Source organism: Acipenser ruthenus, unplaced genomic scaffold, assembly GCF_902713425.1.
Source record: "Acipenser ruthenus unplaced genomic scaffold, fAciRut3.2 maternal haplotype, whole genome shotgun sequence".
NCBI classification, from domain to species: domain Eukaryota; kingdom Metazoa; phylum Chordata; class Actinopteri; order Acipenseriformes; family Acipenseridae; genus Acipenser; species Acipenser ruthenus.
In genome coordinates this window covers 56,730-79,726 of record NW_026708029.1, presented here as the reverse complement: position 1 = coordinate 79,726, position 22,997 = coordinate 56,730, and the positions used below count along the sequence as shown (strand labels likewise).

The 22,997-nt window shown below is 42.9% G+C and overlaps 4 protein-coding genes across 5 annotated transcripts; 3 read left to right on the top strand and 1 right to left on the bottom strand.

Moving 5' to 3' along the window:
• Positions 1–61: 61 nt before the first annotated feature.
• On the bottom strand, positions 62–1,945 carry LOC117395459 (protein S100-Z-like). Its single transcript, XM_033994368.3, has 3 exons — positions 1,786–1,945; positions 912–1,064; positions 62–293 (listed from the first exon to the last, which is right to left on the bottom strand). The coding sequence occupies exons 2-3, from the start codon at positions 1,041–1,043 to the stop codon at positions 165–167; spliced, it is 261 nt and encodes an 86-aa protein (XP_033850259.1). The 5' UTR covers positions 1,044–1,064; positions 1,786–1,945; the 3' UTR covers positions 62–164.
• A 7,064-nt stretch (positions 1,946–9,009) lies between these two features.
• Positions 9,010–10,854, top strand: LOC117968288 (protein S100-B-like). The gene is made up of 3 exons (XM_034915958.2): positions 9,010–9,164; positions 9,799–9,951; positions 10,654–10,854. Exons 2-3 carry the CDS (start codon positions 9,820–9,822, stop codon positions 10,774–10,776), a joined length of 255 nt encoding a protein of 84 aa, XP_034771849.1. The 5' UTR covers positions 9,010–9,164; positions 9,799–9,819; the 3' UTR covers positions 10,777–10,854.
• Positions 10,855–14,744: 3,890 nt separating this feature from the next.
• Positions 14,745–18,172, top strand: LOC117395453 (protein S100-A6). Its single transcript, XM_059019648.1, has 3 exons — positions 14,745–15,115; positions 15,974–16,133; positions 17,085–18,172. Exons 2-3 carry the CDS (start codon positions 15,993–15,995, stop codon positions 17,229–17,231), a joined length of 288 nt encoding a protein of 95 aa, XP_058875631.1. The 5' UTR covers positions 14,745–15,115; positions 15,974–15,992; the 3' UTR covers positions 17,232–18,172.
• Positions 18,173–19,073: 901 nt separating this feature from the next.
• LOC117965074 (protein S100-A1-like) lies at positions 19,074–22,220 on the top strand. Of its 2 annotated transcripts, none has more exons than XM_059019643.1 (3): positions 19,074–19,197; positions 20,586–20,730; positions 21,649–22,220. In XM_059019643.1, exons 2-3 carry the CDS (start codon positions 20,593–20,595, stop codon positions 21,802–21,804), a joined length of 294 nt encoding a protein of 97 aa, XP_058875626.1. In that variant the 5' UTR covers positions 19,074–19,197; positions 20,586–20,592; the 3' UTR covers positions 21,805–22,220. The 2 variants fall into 2 exon arrangements, with proteins under 2 accessions (XP_058875626.1, XP_058875627.1); XM_059019644.1 differs by having other exon boundaries at positions 19,080–19,197; positions 20,589–20,730.
• Positions 22,221–22,997: the final 777 nt, after the last annotated feature.

The window sequence follows — 22,997 nt, the reverse complement described above, 5'->3', positions numbered from 1 at the left end:
TATTATTATTATTATTATTATTTTATTATTATTATTTTGAAAACAGTCACTCAAACACAAATTTCTTTTTCTTGACTTTTATTTCGCATCATGACAACACACTTTGAACCTCCTCTCTCCTCATCCCCTTCTTGATCTGCAGTCACGGTTCAGGATTGGTAGAGTCAACACTTTTTATACCCCTTAGCCAGGACCCCGACCATGGTGCCAAACTCCTTCAGGTCGATGCTTTTACTCTTGTTGTCATCAATGCGCTTCATCATTGCGTTCGCTTGAACTAAATTAATGTTTTTCTGTTTTAAAAAATAAAAACAATTAATAATAGTCACTTAGAAAAGAGCGAGCAACAAGACTTTAGATTCTCTAGTCAGTGCATTGGAGGCATCTATGAAGCGTTACTGCATTAACTTTCAGCACTAAAGTATCTTTGCAGAAAGACTACTTGAGAGTTTCTAATTAAATAAGCCAGTGGTGTCTTGCAACGCTCCCTTTTTAAGACCTAGGGCATATGCCTTTAATAATTGTCACTTAGTCACTTATTAAGCTCCGCCCCTTTAGATTGTTCGGGACTGACTGGTAGTGTTTTTTTTGTTTTGTTTTGTTTTGTTTTTTAGTTTTGATGGATCAATCCTAACAGCCAGTAGTCTGATACTGATTACTCATCCGATGTAAATAATTAACTTTTCTTTTTTGTTTTCATGGAATTAAATATTATTATTATATAACATGCATGCAATCTTATAATACAAACATCTTCTCAAATATATAACTTTAACATTCATTCATGTACAAATCTAAACATCCCATACCCACACCTTCAGTGATCTTTATTACACAACAGGAATAGCAAGATAACAAATGCTGCAGCATTTCTGACTGGCCCTTCTGGCTCTGATTTCTGTTTTACTCACCAGCTTGGGAATCTCAGCCTGCAACAGTGCTTTGAACTCCTCTGTGCTGAGCACGTCCTTCTCTGCATCCTGACCGGCGTACTTGTTAAACACCTCGGCCACGGCCTTGGCTGCCAGTTCAAGCTGAGTCATGGTGAGCTGGAGATTGAGTCACTGACAAGAGGGTGGGGGGGAGAGAGACATCATAATACATTTGAAGAGTAATTTTGCATTTCCCCCCATGGTTATAATATGCACTAACCATAGTTTACCATACCTCTCTGTGCTTTACAATGCTTCCCTATGCTTTACCAGACCTCTCTGTGCTTTACAATGCTTCCCTATGCTTTACCAGACCTCTCTGTGCTTTACAATGCTTCCCTATGCTTTACCAGACCTCTCTGTGCTTTACAATGCTTCCCTATGCTTTACCAGACCTCTCTGTGCTTTACAATGCTTCCCTATGCTTTACCAGACCTCTCTGTGCTTTACAATGCTTCCCTATGCTTTACCACACCTCTCTGTGTTTTACAATGCTTCCCTATGCTTTACCAAACCTCTCTGTGTTTTACAGTGCTTCCTTATGCTTTACCACACCTCTGCATTACTAAATATATATATATATATATATATATATATATATATATATATATATATATATATATATATATATATATATATTTAGTAATGCAAACTTTGCATGCATTAAAGCTAAAATGCATATCAGCTTATTGCAGTCAATGCATGCAGTTATTTAAACTGCTAAAACTAACTCTAGCAAAGTGACTTTCATCATCAGTGTACAGAACTGATTGGAATTGGTCTAATACTGCTGCAATCTTGCAACCAGGACCTAACTGTAAAAAGCTGCAGCAATGAGAAGTGTCTTACTCACCTGCACAGGTAAACGGAGAGCTGGAGAAGGTGAAGAGTTGGGTGTTTTTTGTGGCGACCGGGCAGGGTTTTTATAGAAACTTTTGGGGGAACTGCCCTGTAAACGGTTGTTTTATTATTTTTTGTTTTGCCACCTACACAATTAAAATTGTGAAATACTGAATAAAAAAACAGCCTTCAATAGTGATTCCACACCCACAACTGCACCTATACAACATTCCATACCTCTGATACAACAAACAGTGTACTGAACACACCCCCAGGCTTTTAATGAAAACACACCATGAAAGATTGTATTGCAATATATTTATTTAAGATTTGTATAATCATTAATTATAATGCAACCTGTACAGACCGTGTAATAATAATAATAATAATAATAATAAGAAGAAGAAGAAGAAGAAGAAGAAGAAGAAGAAGAAGAAGAAGAAGAAGAAGAATGCGTATGGGTTTGATTTACATATTTTAGTATAAATGTCTTGGAGAGACCCTTAAATTATATTACTGAGTTGTCTGGTTTTGTAAAACAAAGTGTCTTTTGTTTAGCTCCACGTGACATTCCTGGTTTTAGCTCATGCATATGGTTCGGTACCACATGAACTACTTTGGGCAGCATTTGATTTTTTTCAGTCTACCGAGAATAACAAACTTAGTGAAAGCCTACTTCAGAGATTTGCAATGTAGTTTTTCAACTTCAGAATTCAGCACTACATGGCAATGTCTAGAAATTTGAATAATGGCAGAATGCACCATTTCTCCACTGGCTTTTACCATGGCAATGGAAGTAATTATTATTTGGGTGTCAAAATGGGTAGTGGGAGGAGAACGCTTGGCTTCTGGAATGCAACTACCACCAATTCGAGCATACATGGATGACATGACAACCATGACTACAACAGTAGCCTGCACTAATCGGTTATTGGGCAAATTAACCAATAACATTGAATGGACACAAATGCAATTCAAGCCCACTAAGTCAAGGAGCATCTCTATAATTAAAGGTAAAGTAGTGGATAAGAGGTTCTACATTAACGGCGAGACAAAACCAACGGTGTCTGAGAAGCCTGTGAAAAGTCTTGGGAGATGGTATGATGGGGACGTAAAGGACACAGTTCGTGTGGGAGAAGTGAGACAAGAAGCAGTGGAAGGGTTGAACTTAATCTCTGGTGCTTTCAGTTTGGTCTACTGACAAGACTTCTGTGGCCACTCACTGTGCATGAGGTTTCTTTGACAACAGTAGAGAAGCTGGAAGCGTTAATCAGTTCATACATCAGGAAATGGTTAGGAGTTCCACGCTTACAGCAGTGGATTCTTTATTGGTAGACCATGGAAAGCAGTAGTGTGGAGTAGTGGTTTGGCTCCTGACCAGAGGATTGTGGGTTCAATCCCAGGTGGGGGACCCTGCTGCTGTACCCTTGAGTAAGGTACTTTGCCTAGATTGCTCCAGTAAAAACTGTATAAATGTGTAATTGTATGTACCAATAATGTGTAAAAAATAATGTAATTGTATGTAAAAATAATGTGATATCTTGTAACAATTGTAAGTTACCCTGGATAAGGGCGTCTGCTAAGAAATGAAAAATAACCTCTAGCCCTCTCTGTAGCTCAGTGCATTGTTCTGAGTTAACCACTTGTCATCAGTTGAAACGGTTTGCAGTAGTTTTCCAGTTTGCCAAGTCTATGCTATGTGTTTTTACCAAGATACCGCAGGGACATTTTTTTAGAAGGAGTGGTTCATTATCTTCTTTGTGCTTTACTAGACTGTGCTGTGCTTCAGGGGATACCAAAGCAGGAAACTTCGAGAAGGCTGCTGGTTAATGGCAGCCTCGCCCCATTCCATCTGCACTGTACTTGTGCTACCATTTCCCCCTCAGTATAACACATAACCATTGCCATTGTAGTGCCCCTGTCTGCCTGTCTGCATTGACGTTATCTTCTCTGTGCTTTACTCCACTTTGCTGTGATTTTACCAGGGGACAATGCAATAATCGTTGAGAAGGGGGTGTCTATCTGTACGTTACTAGGTTGTTATCCAAGGCCTACAGTACATTAACATTCACTTACTTAAAACCTATTGTTGTAATTGCAGACAGAAGCAGATTGTTACAGTTTAAAATACCCCACACTGTCAGGTGTTGCATCCACGCCCATATAGAAATGGAACTCAATCTACATGCAATTATTAGTTAAATGCTGATACATGTAGGTGGTGTTGTGTTGGTGCAAATTTAGTCTGAACTGTTGAAATGCGTTTGGAAAATGAAGAAATTAATGTTGAGCAAGACTGCAATACCAATGCCACGTATCACTTACGGGAAAAAAAAACTAAAACCTAAAAACTGAACACTCCAGTTCAGGGCAGGCTTGATACATGGAGACTGAACTGCTCCCTCCCTCCCTCCCTCCATTACCCCGTGAAAGAACTGCTCCCTAAAATCAACTTGGTACTTTATTTTAACTGCTCCCACCCTTTTTTTAAAAAGATTACCAGATTTTCAGGGTAGTTTTGCAGTTTTCCTTGGTTATATACTAAGCATCAAAAGAAACGTATCACTTATATTTGGGTAAAATTCACTAGATGTGATCGAAAAATGACAAACTCTGTTTTAGAGCAGGTGCAGTGACTTTTTGTTGTGCTGGTTAACAATTGACATCACGAAGATGCTGCAGAATGATCTGTGGATCTCGGGCAGGTATTGTGACTCTTGGTCTCCCAGTTGGTGGCTCTGTCATTGACAGAGTGTGTCTGGTTATACCGTCTCGCCAGGTTTGAAATCGCTGGCTGTGAGCACCCAAGACGGCGAGCCACAGCACGCTGCCCTAGTCCAGCCTCCAACATGCCGATCGCACGAAGGCGCTGCTCTCTCGACAGACGAGGCATGTTGTTTTTTTTTTGTGATTTTCTTTATTGCTTTTATTCAAGCTTTAACAGCTGAAATCACTCCAGTGTATATCCAGTACATATCCAGTGTCCAAGCAACTGTCTCACTAATGAGGTGATTAAGTGCATCTGTTTTAGTCATAGTCACTCAAGCATGTCATGGTCAAGGATGAATCATCGAGTGATTAAAAAGAAACCAAAAACATTGTCAATGTCCATCATTTATACACCTTTTTTTTTTAAATAAATGTGTTATACTAGTGATGAGTTTCTTTTGATGCTTGGTATATTATGCAATTACCACAGATAATTATTTTTTACCATATGCTCTGTGCTTTACAATGCTTCCCTATGCTTTACCAGACCTCTCTGTGCTTTACAATGCTTCCCTATGCTTTACCACACCTCTCTGTGCTTTACAATGCTTCCCTGTGCTTTACCAGACCTCTCTGTGCTTTACAATGCTTCCCTATGCTTTACCAGACCTCTCTGTGCTTTACAATGCTTCCCTATGCTTTACCAGACCTCTCTGTGCTTTACAATGCTTCCCTATGCTTTACCATACCTCTCTGTGCTTTACAATGCTTCCCTATGCTTTACCACACCTCTCTGTGCTTTACAATGCTTCCCTATGCTTTACCAGACCTCTCTGTGCTTTACAATGCTTCCCTATGCTTTACCACACCTCTCTGTGCTTTACAATGCTTCCCTATGCTTTACCATACCTCTCTGTGCTTTACATGCAAAATGGGTAGTGGGAGGAGAACGCTTGGCTTCTGGAATGCAACTACCACCAATTCGAGCATACATGGATGACATGACAACCATGACTACAACAGTAGCCTGCACTAATCGGTTATTGGGCAAATTAACCAATAACATTGAATGGACACAAATGCAATTCAAGCCCACTAAGTCAAGGAGCATCTCTATAATTAAAGGTAAAGTAGTGGATAAGAGGTTCTACATTAACGGCGAGACAAAACCAACGGTGTCTGAGAAGCCTGTGAAAAGTCTTGGGAGATGGTATGATGGGGACGTAAAGGACACAGTTCGTGTGGGAGAAGTGAGACAAGAAGCAGTGGAAGGGTTGAACTTAATCTCTGGTGCTTTCAGTTTGGTCTACTGACAAGACTTCTGTGGCCACTCACTGTGCATGAGGTTTCTTTGACAACAGTAGAGAAGCTGGAAGCGTTAATCAGTTCATACGTCAGGAAATGGTTAGGAGTTCCACGCTTACAGCAGTGGATTCTTTATTGGTAGACCATGGAAAGCAGCAGTGTGGAGTAGTGGTTTGGCTCCTGACCAGAGGATTGTGGGTTCAATCCCAGGTGGGGGACCCTGCTGCTGTACCCTTGAGTAAGGTACTTTGCCTAGATTGCTCCAGTAAAAACTGTATAAATGGGTAATTGTATGTACAAATAATGTGTAAAAAATAATGTAATTGTATGTAAAAATAATGTGATATCTTGTAACAAGTGTAAGTTACCCTGGATAAGGGCGTCTGCTAAGAAATAGAAAATAACCTCTAGCCCTCTCTGTAGCTCAGTGCATTGTTCTGAGTTAACCACTTGTCATCAGCTGAAACAGGGTATGCAGTAATTTTCCAGTTTGCCAAGTCTATGCTATGTGTTTTTACCAAGATACCGCAGGGACATTTCTTTAGAAGGAGTGATTCATTATCTTCTTTGTGCTTTACTAGACTGTGCTGTGCTTCAGGGATACCAAAGCAGGAAACTTCGAGAAGGCTGCTGGTTAATGGCAGCCTCACCCCATTCCATCTGCACTGTACTTGTGCTACCATTGCCCCCTCAGTATAACACAGAACCATTGCCATTGTAGTGCCCCTGTCTGCCTGTCTGCATTGACATTATCTTCTCTGTGCTTTACTCCACTTTGCTGTGATTTTACCAGGGGACAATGCAATAATCGTTGAGAAGGGGGTGTCTATCTGTACGTTACTAGGTTGTCATCCAAGACCTACCGTACATTAACATTCACTTACTTAAAACCTATTGTTGCAATTGCAGACAGAAGCAGATTGTTACAGTTTAAAATACCCCACACTGTCAGGTGTTGCATCCACGCCCATATAGAAATGGAACTCAATCTACATGCAATTATTAGTTAAATGTTGATACATGTAGGTGGTGTTGTGTTGGTGCGGATTTAGTATGAAGTGTTGAAATGCGTTTGGAAAATGAAGAAATTAATGTTGAGCAAGACTGCAATACCAATGCCACGTATCACTTACGAGAAAAAAAACTAAAAACTAAAAACTAAAAACTGAACACTCCAGTTCAGGGCAGGCTTGATACATGGAGACTGAACTGCTCCCTCCCTCCCTCACCCCGTGAAAGAACTGCTCCCTAAAAACAACTTGGTACTTTATTTTAACTGCTCCCACCCTTTTTTTTAAAAGATTACCAGATTTTTAAGGGTAGTTTTGCAGTTTTCCTATGCTTTTCCCTTGGTTATATACTAAGCATCAAAAGAAACGTATCACTTATATTTGGGTAAAATTCACTAGATGTGATCGAAAAATGACAAACTCTGTTTTAGAGCAGGTGCAGTGACTTTTTATTGTGCTGGTTAACAATTGACATCACGAAGCTGCTGCAAAATGATCTGTGGATCTCGGGCAGGTGTTGTGACTCTTGGTCTCCCAGTTGGTGGCTCTGTCATTGACAGAGTGTGTCTGGTTATACCGTCTCGCCAGGTTTGAAATCGCTGGCTGTGAGCACCCAAGACGGCGAGCCACGGCACGCTGCCCTAGTCCAGACTCCAACATGCCGATCGCACGAAGGCGCTGCTCTCTCGACAGACGTGACATATTGTTTTTTTTTGTGATTTTCTTTATTGCTTTTATTCAAGCTTTGACAGCTGAAATCACTCCAGTGTATATCCAGTACATATCCAGCGTCCAATCAACTGTCTCACTAATGAGGTGATTAAGTGCATCTGCTTCAGTCATAGTCACTCAAGCGTGTCATGGTCAAGGATGAATGATCGAGTGATTAAAAAGCAGCCAAAAACATTGTCAATGTCCATCATTTATACACCTTTTTTTAAAAAAATAAATGTGTTATACTAGTGATGAGTTTCTTTTGATGCTTGGTATATTATGCAATTACCACAGATAATTATTTTTTACCATATGCTCTGTGCTTTACCATGCTTCCCTATGCTTTACCAGACCTCTCTGTGCTTTACAATGCTTCCCTATGTTTTACCAGACCCCTCTGTGCTTTACCATGCTTCCCTATGCTTTACCATACCTCTCTGTGCTTTACAATGCTTCCCTGTGCTTTACCAGACCTCTCTGTGCTTTACAGCAGTGTGGAGTAGTGGTTAGGGCTCTGGACTCTTGATCGGAGGGTTGTGGGTTCAATCCCCAGTGGGGGACACTGCTGCTGTACTCTTGAGCAAGGTACTTTAGATTGTTCCAGTAAAAACCCAACTGTATAAATGGGTAATTGTATGTAAAAATAATGTGATATCTTGTAACAATTGTAAGTCACCCTGGATAAGGGCGTTGGCTAAGAAATAAATAATAATAATAATACAATGCTTCCCTGTGCTTTACCATGGTGTCACTGTGCTATGCTTTTACTATGGGAAACTTCTGTAACGGCACCTGCTGGCTAGTTTTATGAAATTCACATAATTGGAAAGCAATGTTCTCTAATCAATAGCTCTGTGCTCTCAGTTCCTGTCGCTATACTTCCATGTTTTGCAGGGAGTTTTTATGAAATGCCACTGTGTGCGGGACGTTGACTTCTGCAGGTGAGTATGGGGGTTACCAATTGTAATCTCGGTTCCCTAAAGATCAGTGCTTCAAACACAAAATAACTTCCCCAGACACCTGTCGCCGAATGGAAGACGACTGCATGAGTAGTCATGGATGGGATTTATTAGTTTGAAACACCCACAGCAAGCAGCAGCACAGGCTCAGCTGCAGGACAGGACCGCTCTCTTTTAAGCACTCTTTTTAAATTATAATGTGTATTTGTTTCTGTGCGCTTTACCATGTTTTAACCGATAATTCCGCCTAGCCATACTTGCACTGTGGGTCACCACTGCCACATTTATAAACGGGCTTGTTAGGTAGTATTGATGTTCTATTAAATATTTTTCCTCTTGCTTTTCTTTCATTGTGTGTTTAGAAGTGAGCTCATGTTTACGCAATAAATGGATTCAAATAAAGAATGAAAAGAATCAGGGTTCGGTCTCTGTTGTTTTTAGATCACCTGAACATCAGACAGGCAATTGCCCCACCTGCATAGTTATTGCAGAACAGGTGAGGCAGGTCTAAGCGGAAGAGCCAGCGTTGGTGTGGGATCACTTTTTTTTTAATTATCATGGCAACAAAACATGATAAACAGCAACGGTTTAAAAGGGAGTTACCCCAAAGGTTTCTATAAAAACCCTGCCCCGACTCGACGAATAGCACAACATCCAAATCATCATCACCTCCAGCTCTGTGTTTACCTGTGCAGGTGAGTAAGACACTTCTCATTGCTCGTCCTGGTTGCAAGATCGCAGCAGACTAATGCAGATGATCTCATATCAGAACAGACTCTCAATTATTCAGACAACAGCCTGGACCAAATCAAAACTTTGACCCACGCGCTAATTGAAAATTACAAACCTGGTACTGATGGCGTGTTTTTTTTTTGTTTGTCAGAAGGTTATTCCTTCTACCCTCGAAGGAACCCGCTATTAATACTGGGTTTGTAATTTGCGATTAGCAGGTGGATCAAAAGTTTTGATTTGTTCCAGGCTAATGTTTTATTAAATATTGCTTCACTGTATAGAGAGATCTTGTAAAAAAAACCTGCACACTTTGGAAAGGGCTCAATAGCATTGGCCCGGTGTACAGTATATCTAATCATGAGTTGCATTAATTTAAGATATGTTAGAAATGCTACGACATTTCAAATGATTTTAGTTGATGTGTTTCCTGTATCTCTGCTTTTCATTTGAGACGCTGCACCAATGCATATGTATTTCTCTTGTAAAAGTCTCCCGTAGTGAAAGCATGCAGACTCACCGTGGTTAACTTTTCTACTGGCTGTTCTTTTAAATGCACTTTGCCCTGAATGTCTCTCTCTCTCTCTCTCCCCTTGTCAGTGACTCAATCTCCAGCTCACCATGTCTCAGCTTGAACAGGCAGCCAAGGCCGTGGCCGAGGTGTTCTACAAGTACGCTGGTCAGGATGCCAAGAAAAACAAACTGAGCACCGAGGAGCTGAAGGCACTGATGCAGAAGGAGGTTACTTCCCTGGTCAGTTAACCAGCGTTGCATTTAAACAGCAGAATAGCTGCAATACTTTATTATTATTATTATTATTATTATTATTATTATTATTATTATTATTATTATTATTATTATTATTAGGAAATTTACATTCTTAGTTAATTCTTATTTACTCTGTCTACAGTATTGGTCGTTCAAATCCATATTCACGAGTCATATACCCAGTGGAGGGCAGAAATATTAGCTGTTTTTTTTGTTGTATATTGGCTGTTTATAGTAAACTAGGACAAATAACGCAGTTTGAGATCGCTAGACTAGAATTACATTGTAACTGCAGTTTGAGATCGCTAGACTAGAATTACATTGTAACTGCAGTTTGAGATCGCTAGACTAGAATTACATTGTAACTGCAGTTTGAGATCGCTAGACTAGAATTACATTGTAACTGCAGTTTGAGATCACTAGACTAGAATTACATTGTAACTGCAGTTTGAGATCGCTAGACTAGAATTACATTGTAACTGCAGTTTGAGATCACTAGACTAGAATTACATTGTAACTGCAGTTTGAGATCGCTAGACTAGAATTACATTGTAACTGCAGTTTGAGATCGCTAGACTAGAATCACATTGTAACTGCAGTTTGAGATCGCTAGACTAGAATTACATTGTAACTGCAGTTTGAGATCACTAGATCACTTTTTTTGTTTGTTTGTCTTGTTTTAAACAGAAAGGTCACGATGCTGATGTCACCAAGATGCTGAAATGCCTGGATGACAACAAGGATGGCGAAATTGACATTGTGGAGTTTGGCACCCTGGTTGGCATTCTCGCCAACGGGTACAGGAAGTGAGAACACAGCCCTGGAATGAAGATAGGGGGGGTTCTATTGTGCTGTCAAGTTCCCAAAATAAAGTGATATAAAAATATATATCTTGTTTCTTTTTTTCAGTCCTGGAGGCTAGTCCTTTTTTCTTCTTTTTGTAAAACCTGTAATAAATGTCAGGTCAACTCCTCAACCCCTCACCCCCTAATCAATAGTGATGACTTCATACACAATTTATTCAATGGTATAATAAACCTCATTCTTACCACCATCGCCTTCTCCCAAATTTTGATACAAATTTTAAATCAGTAATTCATGACATTTGTGGCAGTCATTTATTTCAAGTACTGCACTTTTTAAGCTGGCAATGCCATGGGCTTTACTGTGGGGCAATGATAGAACGTATGAGGCAGCTACAATGGGACACCCTTGCCAAATTATTATTATTTTTATTTACAATTGTTGCAAGATATCACATTATTTTTTACATACAATTACATTATTTTTTACACATTATTTTTTACATACAATTACCCATTTATACATTTGGGTTTTTACTGGAGCAATCTAGGTAAAGTACCTTGCTCAAGGGTACAGCAGCAGTGTCCCCCACCTGGGGTTGAACCCACGACCCTCCGGTCAAGAGTCCAGAGCCCTGACCACTACTCCACACTGCTGCCCATGATCTTCAATAGCAATGCATGCACACAATGGCACTGCAATGGTTCTGTATTACACTGAGGAGCAATGGTAGCCTAAGAATAGGGCAGCTACAATGGGATGAGGCTGCCATTGGTAGAATGGGAGCACAGTGTGCCATTCCAGGATTTTCAACTCACTGTTTTACCAACTAATTAATTCTGTCTTAGTATCTGGGCTGGCTCAAACTGCTCTGCAATGGGAGCCATTTTTCCCTATGCTTTACCATACCTCTCTGTGTTTTACAATGCTTCCCTATGCTTTACCACACCTCTCTGTGCTTTACAATGCTTCCCTATGCTTTACCATACCTCTCTGTGCTTTACAATGCTTCTCTATGCTTTACCATACCTCTCTGTGCTTTATGATGCTTCCCTATGCTTCACCATACCTATCTGTGCCTTACAATGCTTGCCAATGCTTTACCATGCTTTCACTGAGCTTTATTACACTTTACTGTGCTTTTACTGTGGGGAAACTTTCATAAGGGAATCTGATCTGTAATGGTATTAATATTCTTGTTATGATCACAGAATGGGTAAAACCTGGACTGGTTCCAATTGCTCTGCATGTGATATGATACCCTAATTCCATAGTTATCCTACAACTAGAAACTGTTTGCTGAAAAAGACAGGAACATTTTACAAACAATGCATTGGCCTTTTTCCAGATCTGCTAAATTTAGAATGCTGTGACAGTAATTGTAAGAAGAAGGAAGTTAGTGGGGCCAACACCGCCTTGAGAAAGGCTTGCCAACTGGAAAGACAGGCCAATTATCGCACTGCCAAACCGCTATTATTAATGTGTCTTCTACCACTGCAGCTCTGAGCTGTGGAAACCGAGATCTCATACTACTGACAGCCTCCCCATTCTACCTGCACTGTACTTGTGCTACCAGTGCCCCTCAGTATAACACAGAACCATTGCCATTGTAATGCCACTATCTGTCTGTCTGCATTGGCATTATAAAGCCTAGCTTGCCTGTATGCGTGTTTGTCTGTATTGTTATTGGAGATCATTGGGGAGGGGAGGGGCATGTGTTCTGACCTCCCTACTGTCTTTCTGTCTGTCTGTCTGCATTGCCACTGAAGATCATTTGGGTAGGGTACAGTTAGCACACTGGGGTCCCATTCTACCAATGGCAGCTTCATCCCATTGTAGCTGCTCTATACCCCAGCTACCATCCCCGCTCAGTATAACACAGAACCATGACGTCACTTTTGCAGTGCTTGCATGTATTACTAAGCTGCCATTTCTCAATGTATCTCCTACTCTTGCAATCATGCCCATTGATTCTTTAACGATAACTAGAATGCCTTGTTGCTCCGGTTGCTACAGGAGCTCTGTAATTTCAGGGTTTTGTTTTTCGTATTTATTTGACTGTTTTTGGACTCAATTTTGAATTAAAAAAAACAAAAACAGGTTGAATCAATGTTGCATGTTTAGTCCATTGCGTACACAGATGGTCTAGTATACTCCCATTCTATACCCTCATTAAAGAAAGTTTCCTAACAGCCACACAACATTAATGCACACTTTGAGAAGGGGGCTGGTTCATTGTCTTCTCTGTGCTTTACTACACTGTGCTGTGCTTTTACCAGGGGGATACCACAGCAGTAAACTTTGAGAAGGGGGCTGGTTCATTATCTTCTCTGTGCTTTACTACACTGTGCTGTGCTTTTACCAGGGGGATACCACAGCAGTAAACTTTGAGAAGGGGGCTGGTTCATTATCTTCTCTGTGCTTCACTACACTGTGCTGTGCTTTTACCAGGGGGATACCACAGCAGTAAACTTTGAGAAGGGGGCTGGTTCATTATCTTCTCTGTGCTTTACTACACTGTGCTGTGCTTTTACCAGGGGGATACCACAGCAGTAAACTTTGAGAAGGGGGCTGGTTCATTATCTTCTCTGTGCTTCACTACACTGTGCTGTGCTTTTACCAGGGGGATACCACAGCAGTAAACTTTGAGAAGGGGGCTGGTTCATTATCTTCTCTGTGCTTCACTACACTGTGCTGTGCTTTTACCAGGGGGATACCACAGCAGTAAACTTTGAGAAGGGGGCTGGTTCATTATCTTCTCTGTGCTTTACTACACTGTGCTGTGCTTTTACCAGGGGGATACCACAGCAGTAAACTTTGAGAAGGGGGCTGGTTCATTATCTTCTCTGTGCTTTACTACACTGTGCTGTGCTTTTACCAGGGGGATACCACAGCAGTAAACTTTGAGAAGGGGGCTGGTTCATTATCTTCTCTGTGCTTCACTACACTGTGCTGTGCTTTTACCAGGGGGATACCACAGCAGTAAACTTTGAGAAGGGGGCTGGTTCATTATCTTCTCTGTGCTTTACTACACTGTGCTGTGCTTTTACCAGGGGGATACCACAGCAGTAAACTTTGAGAAGGGGGCTGGTTCATTATCTTCTCTGTGCTTCACTACACTGTGCTGTGCTTTTACCAGGGGGATACCACAGCAGTAAACTTTGAGAAGGGGGCTGGTTCATTATCTTCTCTGTGCTTCACTACACTGTGCTGTGCTTTTACCAGGGGGATACCACAGCAGTAAACTTTGAGAAGGGGGCTGGTTCATTATCTTCTCTGTGCTTTACTACACTGTGCTGTGCTTTTACCAGGGGGATACCACAGCAGTAAACTTTGAGAAGGGGGCTGGTTCATTATCTTCTCTGTGCTTTACTACACTGTGCTGTGCTTTTATCAGGGGGATACCACAGCAGTAAACTTTGAGAAGGGGGCTGGTTCATTATCTTCTCTGTGCTTTACTGCACTGTGCTGTGCTTTTACCAGGGGGATACCACAGCAGTAAACTTTGAGAAGGGGGCTGGTTCATTATCTTCTCTGTGCTTTACTACACTGTGCTGTGCTTTTACCAGGGGGATACCACAGCAGTAAACTTTGAGAAGGGGGCTGGTTCATTATCTTCTCTGTGCTTTACTACACTGTGCTGTGCTTTTACCAGGGGGATACCACAGCAGTAAACTTTGAGAAGGGGGCTGGTTCATTATCTTCTCTGTGCTTTACTGCACTGTGCTGTGCTTTTACCAGGGAGATACCACAGCAGTAAACTTTGAGAAGGGGGCTGGTTCATTATCTTCTCTGTGCTTCACTACACTGTGCTGTGCTTTTACCAGGGGGATACCACAGCAGTAAACTTTGAGAAGAGGGCTGGAGTGGAAAACATGTTGCATTGCATTCAGTGCCAGATTGGGCGTGTCTGGGTATCACATTGCAGTGGGTTCATGCAAGTCTACAATAGCAGAGCTCTATGTTTGGAAAACAAAGTGCACTGGCCATGATATTTCAGTGATTTTCCATTACGGGATGTAAGCTTTTTCACAGCTAGAGAGCAACGCTTTCCCCTGTGTTGAACTGACCAGGACTAGCAGGGTCCTTGCCAGCCTGTGTGGGCGTGGGGAGGGGTGATCGGAAAATCAGCATTTTACCAAAACAAACACTGCTGTCTCCACGCGAGCTTGACAACCACATCACAAAAACAACAAACCCGTCTCGTATTTTCTGTTAACGTATTCAGTCTGAAAGCAAAGTATTAAAAAGGGAGTCACCCAGAAGCTCACATAAAGACCGAACCAGGAAAGGACCGAGTCAAACAGCCTCTCTGTTCCTGACCACCTTTATATTACCTGTGCAGGTGAGTTATTATCTTTATTTATAGCTATATATATATATATATATATATATATATATATATATATATATATATATATAGAGAGAGAGAGAGAGAGAGAGAGAGAGAGAGAGAGAGAGAGAGAGAGAGAGAGAGAGAGAGAGAGAGAGAGAGAACTGAATAAAATGAAGTGTTTTGGGGATGTACACAAAAAGTTATTTCAGGTTGCTTCGGACAACAGCCCTTCTCCAGCAGTGCACCTTTTCATCTCATCATTTTTTCCCCTCTTTTTTTGCTCTGCAGTTACTTTCTTTAATTATATATTTATTCCCTGACGGCAGTGAGTTGCGCACAAGCAGTTTTGCTGTACTGGATAAGATCTCTTTGCTAATAATGTTTCTTTGATATGCCGGTCAGATAGGAGCTGTGCATATATTGGTCAAGACTGTGTGAATACCAAACAGCAATTCTATCTTTTTGCAATTGTGTTTTCTTTAACAGTTGTGTTCGTGTTATCTTTTCTGTTGTGCTTCTAATTGTAAAAGCTGCATTTACAATGCATCCTCTGCCATTATGGCTTTTTTTAAATTTTATTTTTTTTAGCACATTTATGCCACAAAGGATTACTGAACTGGTCAGGAAGGTCACTTGTGTGCATCGCTTGCTAGTTATAGGAGTCATGAGATTTAATACAAACCAGGAGACTCAATAGATATCAGGAGATTGACAAAAAGCAGGAGATTCAATCGAAATCAAGGCTTTAAAATCAGATTTAAAAAATTCAATAGAAATCTAAACATTTATTTGATTCACCCACTTCGTGGTGAGCGAGGGATCACGCCTGATCAAGCGCTCAGCCTCCCTCTGCTGATCTGTCTGCAGGTTGAAGTGTGCAGCAGCGATGTCCCAGCTAGAGTCCGCTGTGCAGTCCCTGGTGGACGTGTTCATCAAATATGCAGAGCAGGAGGGCAGCAAGAACCAGCTGAGCCAGGGGGAGCTGAAGAAACTGATCACGACTGAACTGAGCAGCGGGGCTCTGGGGGTGAGACTGGGGAGAGGGGGAGAGGAGAGAGACAGAGGAGAGGGGGAGAGGAGAGAGGGAGAGGAGAGACTGAACTGAGCAGTGGGGCCCTGGGGGTGAGACTGGGGAGAGGGGGAGAGGAGAGAGACAGAGGAGAGGAGGAGAGGAGAGAGGGAGAGGAGAGACTGAACTGAGCAGTGGGTCCCTGGGCATGAGACTGGGGAGAGGGGGAGAGGAGAGAGACAGAGGAGAGGGGGAGAGGAGAGAGGGAGAGGAGAGGGGGAGAGGAGAGAGGGAGAGGAGAGACTGAACTGAGCAGCGGGGAGCTGGGGGTGAGACTGGGGAGAGGGGGAGAGGAGAGAGACAGAGGAGAGGGGGAGAGGAGAGAGGGAGAGGAGAGACTGAACTGAGCAGCGGAGAGCTGGGGGTGAGACAGGGGAGAGGGGGAGAGGGGGAGAGGAGAGAGACAGGAGAGGGGGAGAGGAGAGAGGGAGAGGAGAGACTGAACTGAGCAGCGGGGTACAGGGGGTGAGACTGGGGTGGACTGGGGAGAGGGGGAGAGGAGAGAGACAGAGGAGAGGAGGAGAGGAGAGAGGGAGAGGAGAGACTGAACTGAGCAGCGGGGCGCTGGGGGTGAGACTGGGGAGAGGGGGAGAGGAGAGAGGAGAGAGACAGAGGAGAGACTGAACTGAGCAACGGGGCACTTGGGGTGAGACTGGGGAGAGAGGGGCGGGCAGGGGGAGGACTGGGGAGAGGGGGAGAGGAGAAACAGAGGAGAGGGGGAGAGGAGAGAGGGAGAGAGAGGTGTGAGGTAGAGAGACTGGGGGGGTGAGTGGGAGAAGAGGGGGGAGGGACTGAAGCCTGGACGCAGCTCGCAATCTCATAAGCGGAGCCTCGCTGCCCTCACCCTGATGAAGGCGCTGTGTGATTCGCCGCTGACTTCCTGTCTGTTTCTGTCCCTCATTCATGCAGAAGAAGGTCGGCCCCGAGGAGGTGGGGGAGCTGATGGGGCAGCTGGACAAGAACCACGATGGGGAGGTGAACATGCAGGAGTTCTGCAGGTTCATTGGCATCCTCGCCAAGGGGTACTACAAGAGCAAGAAGAAGGGGAGCCCCTAACTCACAGCAACTCGCACAACCACCGACTGACTCAAACCACCCACCTACCCACTAACCCACTCATTTACCCTTGTGCTTCACCTCTGCCGGACCATAAACCAGCCTCATGCTCGATGTAACCAGCATACCTCCTTGCATGCGACAGCACCGTTTTCTGTGTTTGTAAAGTTGTTATATAAAATGTAATACAAAAATAAAACGTGGTACAAACCAAGACATTTGTTGTTTTTGGAGAGTGACTCTCACGGTGCTTCATCGCCAGTAACAGTGGCTGAGCTGGGAATTGAAATATCATCCATTTGTAATTCCAAGCAGCTACGTACCTGAATTTTAATTTTAAGGTTATGAAACAGCATTGGAACTGCCAGGAGGCTGGTGTTATATATTCAAAAGAAAGAACAACTGAAAAGCAGTGAAGCAAAATAATCAAACACACTCTAAAGAGTTATTAGCGGAAGCAGAAGCCTTTCTCAGTGCCTTCAGTCCTATCGTACACGGCTGCCAGTTTCTTTGAGTATGTCGGAGTTTTCTTACGAGGGTTTAATAGTTACGGGTGATAAGTTTAATGTCTCACATAGCCAAGGGAGGATTTACAAAACTCTCCAAACAACTTCTCATCAGTCAGGTCACGTGTTATCAGAGGGGCTTGGTCAGTGATTGATAATCTCGCAAGAAACACAGGTAAATGTCGAACCCCTGTCCTGATTCGACCTGATACACAATCCAGCAGGTTTTATAGGCAACCCTTAATCATCACTGTACTGAATGTATTATACATTTTTCACTATATTGTTGTTTTTTTTACTGTACATCATGTATTCTGCATTTCTCTGTATTTAAAGTATGATGGATTTTCTTGTTGTTACTGCATCTTGTAAAGCGCTTTGTGATGGTGGTCCACGATGAAAGGCGCTATATAAAATAAAGATTGATTGATTGATTGATTGATTGATTGATTGATTGATTGATTGATTGATTGATTTCTAGAGATCATATGGAACAAAAATCTGATCAGCCTGCAGCTCTCCAGGACCAGAGCTGACCCCTCCTGATGTAATTGAACACATTAACTTGAGAAATTGATCAACAACTTGCATTCTTCAGAAATCGATGATTTAACTAAGGGTTATGAGCCATGGGTCATAACCCTGGAATGGGTTATTGAGCCATGCTGTTGATGCTGGATCACTGGGACCCTTTGAGTTTTAGGATCAGCTTGCTACTAGAAACTGGAAGAGCATTGATTTTTTTTGAGAGGGCAATTCTCTTTCCTATACTGCTAGAGCGCTCTGCAGTGTTGAGAGTGGAGTTCTCTTTCCTATACTGCTAGAGCGCTCTGCAGTGTTGAGAGGGGAGTTCTCTTTCCTAAACTGCTAGAGTGCTCTGCAGTGTTGAGAGTGGAGTTCTCTTTCCTATACTGCTAGAGCGCTCTGCAGTGTTGAGAGTGGAGTTCTCTTTCCTATACTGCTAGAGCGCTCTGCAGTGTTGAGAGTGGAGTTCTCTTTCCTATACTGCTAGAGCGCTCTGCAGTGTTGAGAGGGGAGTTCTCTTTCCTATACTGCTAGAGCGCTCTGCAGTGTTGAGAGGGGAGTTCTCTTTCCTATACTGCTAGAGCACTTTTGCTGCTCAGCTGGATTTTGTTAGATCATTTTACAACACTGGGGAATCACGCAGTATAATGCTCTAAAGAAATACAGCTGCTTTTTTATAGTTTCTCTTCAGGGTGTGCGATTGGGTGTTAAAAGTTTCCTGCGCAAGTGACTAAACTTTTCTTTAAGAGTTAAAAAAATAAATATTTCAAGCAGGCGTGGGATGTAACACTGCCCTGTCCTGGGTGTGGTGCTTTTAACTGTTGTGTCAGCTCGGGTCTGTCTGTTGAAAAGACAAACCTGACTATTAGAACTACAGCTGGGGTACAGAAGAAAGACTCTATATCTGTTTGTTTTTTTTCAACTAAAAGAAGAAGGTGAGTTGAACCTGATCAGTTATCTTTGAAACCCTGCGAGATTCCTGCCCTGTGATTTTAAATGGCGGTGTTTTTCTTTTTTTTTTTTTTTAATAGTTCATTTAATTTATTATTTAAACAGTTTTGAAACTGGACTGCATTTTGTCTTCCAAAAGGAAAGGGTGGACTTTTATTCAAGTAAATAATAATTTTATCGGTGACATGCTCAGTTTTAGGGGTGTGCAGAAACTCGTACTCACAATATTTATCGGCAGTTATTAATAAATCCTTTGGTTAATGTGTTGATTTCAAAACAAGAAAAGCTGTCCTTCCTTCACCTCTAAAATCAAGTACCAATTATTCGGGGGGGGTCACATTTTTACTGTCGAGGCCAGAGACTGACCATTAAAAGTCAGACTTTTTTTTTAATATGCTTTAACAAAACTCCTTATGCTTTACCATGCTGTCTCTGTGCTTTATTACACGGTGCTGTGCTTTTACTATGGGACACTTTTATAAGGGTTAGTTTACCATGCTTTACCGTACCTCTCTATTCTTTACAATGCTTCCCTATGCTTTACCAGACCTCTCTGTGCTTTACAATGCTTCCCTATGCTTTACCAGACCTCTCTGTGCTTTACAATGCTTCCCTATGCTTTACCAGACCTCTCTGTGCTTTACAATGCTTCCCTATGCTTTACCACACCTCTCTGTGCTTTACAATGCTTCCCTATGCTTTACCAGACCTCTCTGTGCTTTACAATGCTTCCCTATGCTTTACCACACCTCTCTGTGCTTTACAATGCTTCCCTATGCTTTACCAGACCTCTCTGTGCTTTACAATGCTTCCCTATGCTTTACCAGACCTCTCTGTGCTTTACAATGCTTCCCTATGCTTTACCAGACCTCTCTGTGCTTTACAATGCTTCCCTATGCTTTACCACACCTCTCTGTGCTTTACAATGCTTCCCTATGCTTTACCAGACCTCTCTGTGCTTTACAATGCTTCCCTATGCTTTACCAGACCTCCCTGTGCTTTACAATGCTTCCCTATGCTTTACCATACCTCTCTGTGCTTTACAATGCTTCCCTATGCTTTACCACACCTCTCTGTGCTTTACAATGCTTCCCTATGCTTTACCAGACCTCTCTGTGCTTTACAATGCTTCCCTATGCTTTACCAGACCTCGCTGTGCTTTACAATGCTTCCCTATGCTTTACCAGACCTCTCTGTGCTTTACAATGCTTCCCTATGCTTTACCAGACCTCTCTGTGCTTTACAATGCTTCCCTATGCTTTACCACACCTCTCTGTGCTTTACAATGCTTCCCTATGCTTTACCAGACCTCTCTGTGCTTTACAATGCTTCCCTATGCTTTACCATCCCTCTCTGTGCCACTCTCTCCCAGCAGCGCGATGTCTCAGCTGGAGCTTGTGCTCGGGTCTGTGATCGATCTCTTCAGGATGTACGCAGAGCTGGAAGGAGACAGGACCAAGCTGAGCCGTGGAGAGCTGCAGAGGCTGCTGCAGACAGAGCTGACCGGCCCGCTGGGGGTGAGTGAGACTCAAACACAGGGACTGCTGGAGGGGGTGAGTGAGACTCAAACACAGGGACTGCTGGAGGGAGCAAGTGAGACTCAAACACAGGGACTGCTGGAGGGGGTGAGTGAGACTCAAACACAGGGAGTGCTGGAGGGAGCACAGCTCAAACTCTGTGCATTGAAAATCTTACCACAATAAACCCCCCCAATGCTTTCCCCCAATGCTATACTTACACATATATATTAAATACACATATACAGTATATATTGCACAGCACAGACAAACAGGCAGATGCTGGCCCTGATACGATAGCACACTGACTGCATTTTTGCAGTTTTCCTCCATGCGTTTCCATGGTTATACTATGAATTTACCATAGGTTACCCTGGCTGGGGGCTTCCTAAATGATCTTCAATGTCATTGCAGACTGACAGACAGACAGACAGACAGGCAGGCAGACAGACAGACAGACAGACAGACAGACGGACAGTGGCTCTACAATGATAATGCAGTGGTCATGTATTACACTAATGGGTAATGGTAGTCTGTGCTGTGCAGAATATTTCACCCCTGAACCCTGTCTCTTCAATGGCAATGCAGACAGACAGACAGTGGCACTGCAATGGCAACGCAGACAGACAGGCAGACAGGAGAACTGCAATGGCAACGCAGGCAGACAGACAGTGGGACTGCAATGTCAATGCAGGCAGACAGACAGACAGACAGACAGACAGACAGGGGCACTGCAGTGTCAATGCAGACAGACAGACAGACAGGGGCACTACAATGGCAATGCAGACAGACAGACAGAAAGTGACACTGCAATGTGAATGCAGTGGTCCTGTATTGCACTCAGGGGTAATGGTAGTCTGTGCTGTGCAGTGTGTTTCACCGCTGACCCCTCTCTCTCCCCTCTCTTTGCTGGAGCAGAAAGACGTGGGACCCAGTTTCGTGGACGAGCTCCTGCACATGCTGGACACCAATCAGGACGGGGAGGTGGACCTGAAGGAGTTTGGGGGCTTGATCGGGATCATGGCGATGGGGTACAGCGGCAAGGGGAAAGGGGGGCGCACACACACTCACTGAGACCCCCAGAAAGAGGGGTGAAAACCGGGGGGGGGGGGGGTGATTGTGGCGATGGGGCACAGCGGGATAGAGAAAGAAGGGTGCATCCTAATACCCAGTACAACTGAGAATCACACACCGCTGGACCTGCTCTGCACAGACTGGAGATTTTGACTGGAAGTCATCTGGTGATCTGCCAGCACCTCAGCACAGATGAAGCAGGACTGCGTCACGCAGGAGGGGTGAGATACGAAGGGGACACTGAAAGCACACAGCTGCTGTGCAGCACCTCCTGCCTGCAGAAGCTACTCGATTGCTTTTAATTGAGAATTTTGCAGGCGCTTTAAACTTCCTGTTGAAATTCTGCATCGTTTCCCCCTCAAGGTTTTGCTTTTCGATGTGTCAAGATGTGTGAAAAATAAAGACTTTGTTCATGACGTCTGCGCTGTGAATTATGCCTGGTCTGTTCAACAGCTGTTTTTTTAAAAAGAAAAAATGTTTAATGTACCGGTGCACCCTCTGGTGGTGGCGTATTGGAAGTACAAGTGGTTTGAGCGATTCCAATGTTAAGAGTGCCTTGCAATGAAATAGACCACAGCATTACCAGCAGCTTCACAAAGGATTGGGACAGACAGACGCACAGACACACCGACAGACAGGCTGACTGTCACACAGTGTGAGGGTGAGCCGAGTGGCTGATGTTAAACAGGGAAGACGAACAACCAAAAGTTTAGTTTTTAAAAAAAACACAACTTTATTTGTGAACAAAAAGACAACTATTTGATCCTGGATAGCAGTACAGTATTTCAGGTAAGATTTCGAAATGTCACAGTTTGGGGAAAAAAAGTGGTGTGCAATTAAATATTATTTATTATTCAGCCGGTTTCATTCGACTTTCTGAAGCAAAATTGGTTAATTCTACAGGGTGATGCAAAACGTTTCTCCAGCGCGGTAGCGGTGAAGTGAAACTGGAAAACGATTCAAAACTTGGAGGTGAGGAATAGGGTCTGAGGACAGCTGACCATCAGACTCCCCCTGATAATGATCATTTTAAACAGATATTAATCGTCTGAACTTTGCACCCGTTACAAATCACAAGCAAGAAGGAAAAAATAAAAAAAAATAAACTACTGTTGAAAAATTATATCAAAACGCAAAACTAACATCAAAACACTCCAAAGGATTTATTATTATTATTATTATTATTATTATTA

What these genes read in the sequence shown, in the direction of transcription:
- LOC117395459 (XM_033994368.3), bottom strand. Translation starts at nt 1,043, where the DNA reads ATGACTCAGCTTGAACTGGCAGCCAAGGCCGTGGCCGAGGTGTTTAAC. An exon ending in AGGCTGAGATTCCCAAGCTG is followed by an intron (nt 294 to 911) that starts GTGAGTAAAACA and finishes TTTTTAAAACAG; the next exon opens with AAAAACATTAATTTAGTTCA.
- LOC117968288 (XM_034915958.2), top strand. Translation starts at nt 9,820, where the DNA reads ATGTCTCAGCTTGAACAGGCAGCCAAGGCCGTGGCCGAGGTGTTCTAC. An exon ending in AGAAGGAGGTTACTTCCCTG is followed by an intron (nt 9,952 to 10,653) that starts GTCAGTTAACCA and finishes TGTTTTAAACAG; the next exon opens with AAAGGTCACGATGCTGATGT.
- LOC117395453 (XM_059019648.1), top strand. Translation starts at nt 15,993, where the DNA reads ATGTCCCAGCTAGAGTCCGCTGTGCAGTCCCTGGTGGACGTGTTCATC. An exon ending in TGAGCAGCGGGGCTCTGGGG is followed by an intron (nt 16,134 to 17,084) that starts GTGAGACTGGGG and finishes TCATTCATGCAG; the next exon opens with AAGAAGGTCGGCCCCGAGGA.
- LOC117965074 (XM_059019643.1), top strand. Translation starts at nt 20,593, where the DNA reads ATGTCTCAGCTGGAGCTTGTGCTCGGGTCTGTGATCGATCTCTTCAGG. An exon ending in AGCTGACCGGCCCGCTGGGG is followed by an intron (nt 20,731 to 21,648) that starts GTGAGTGAGACT and finishes TTGCTGGAGCAG; the next exon opens with AAAGACGTGGGACCCAGTTT.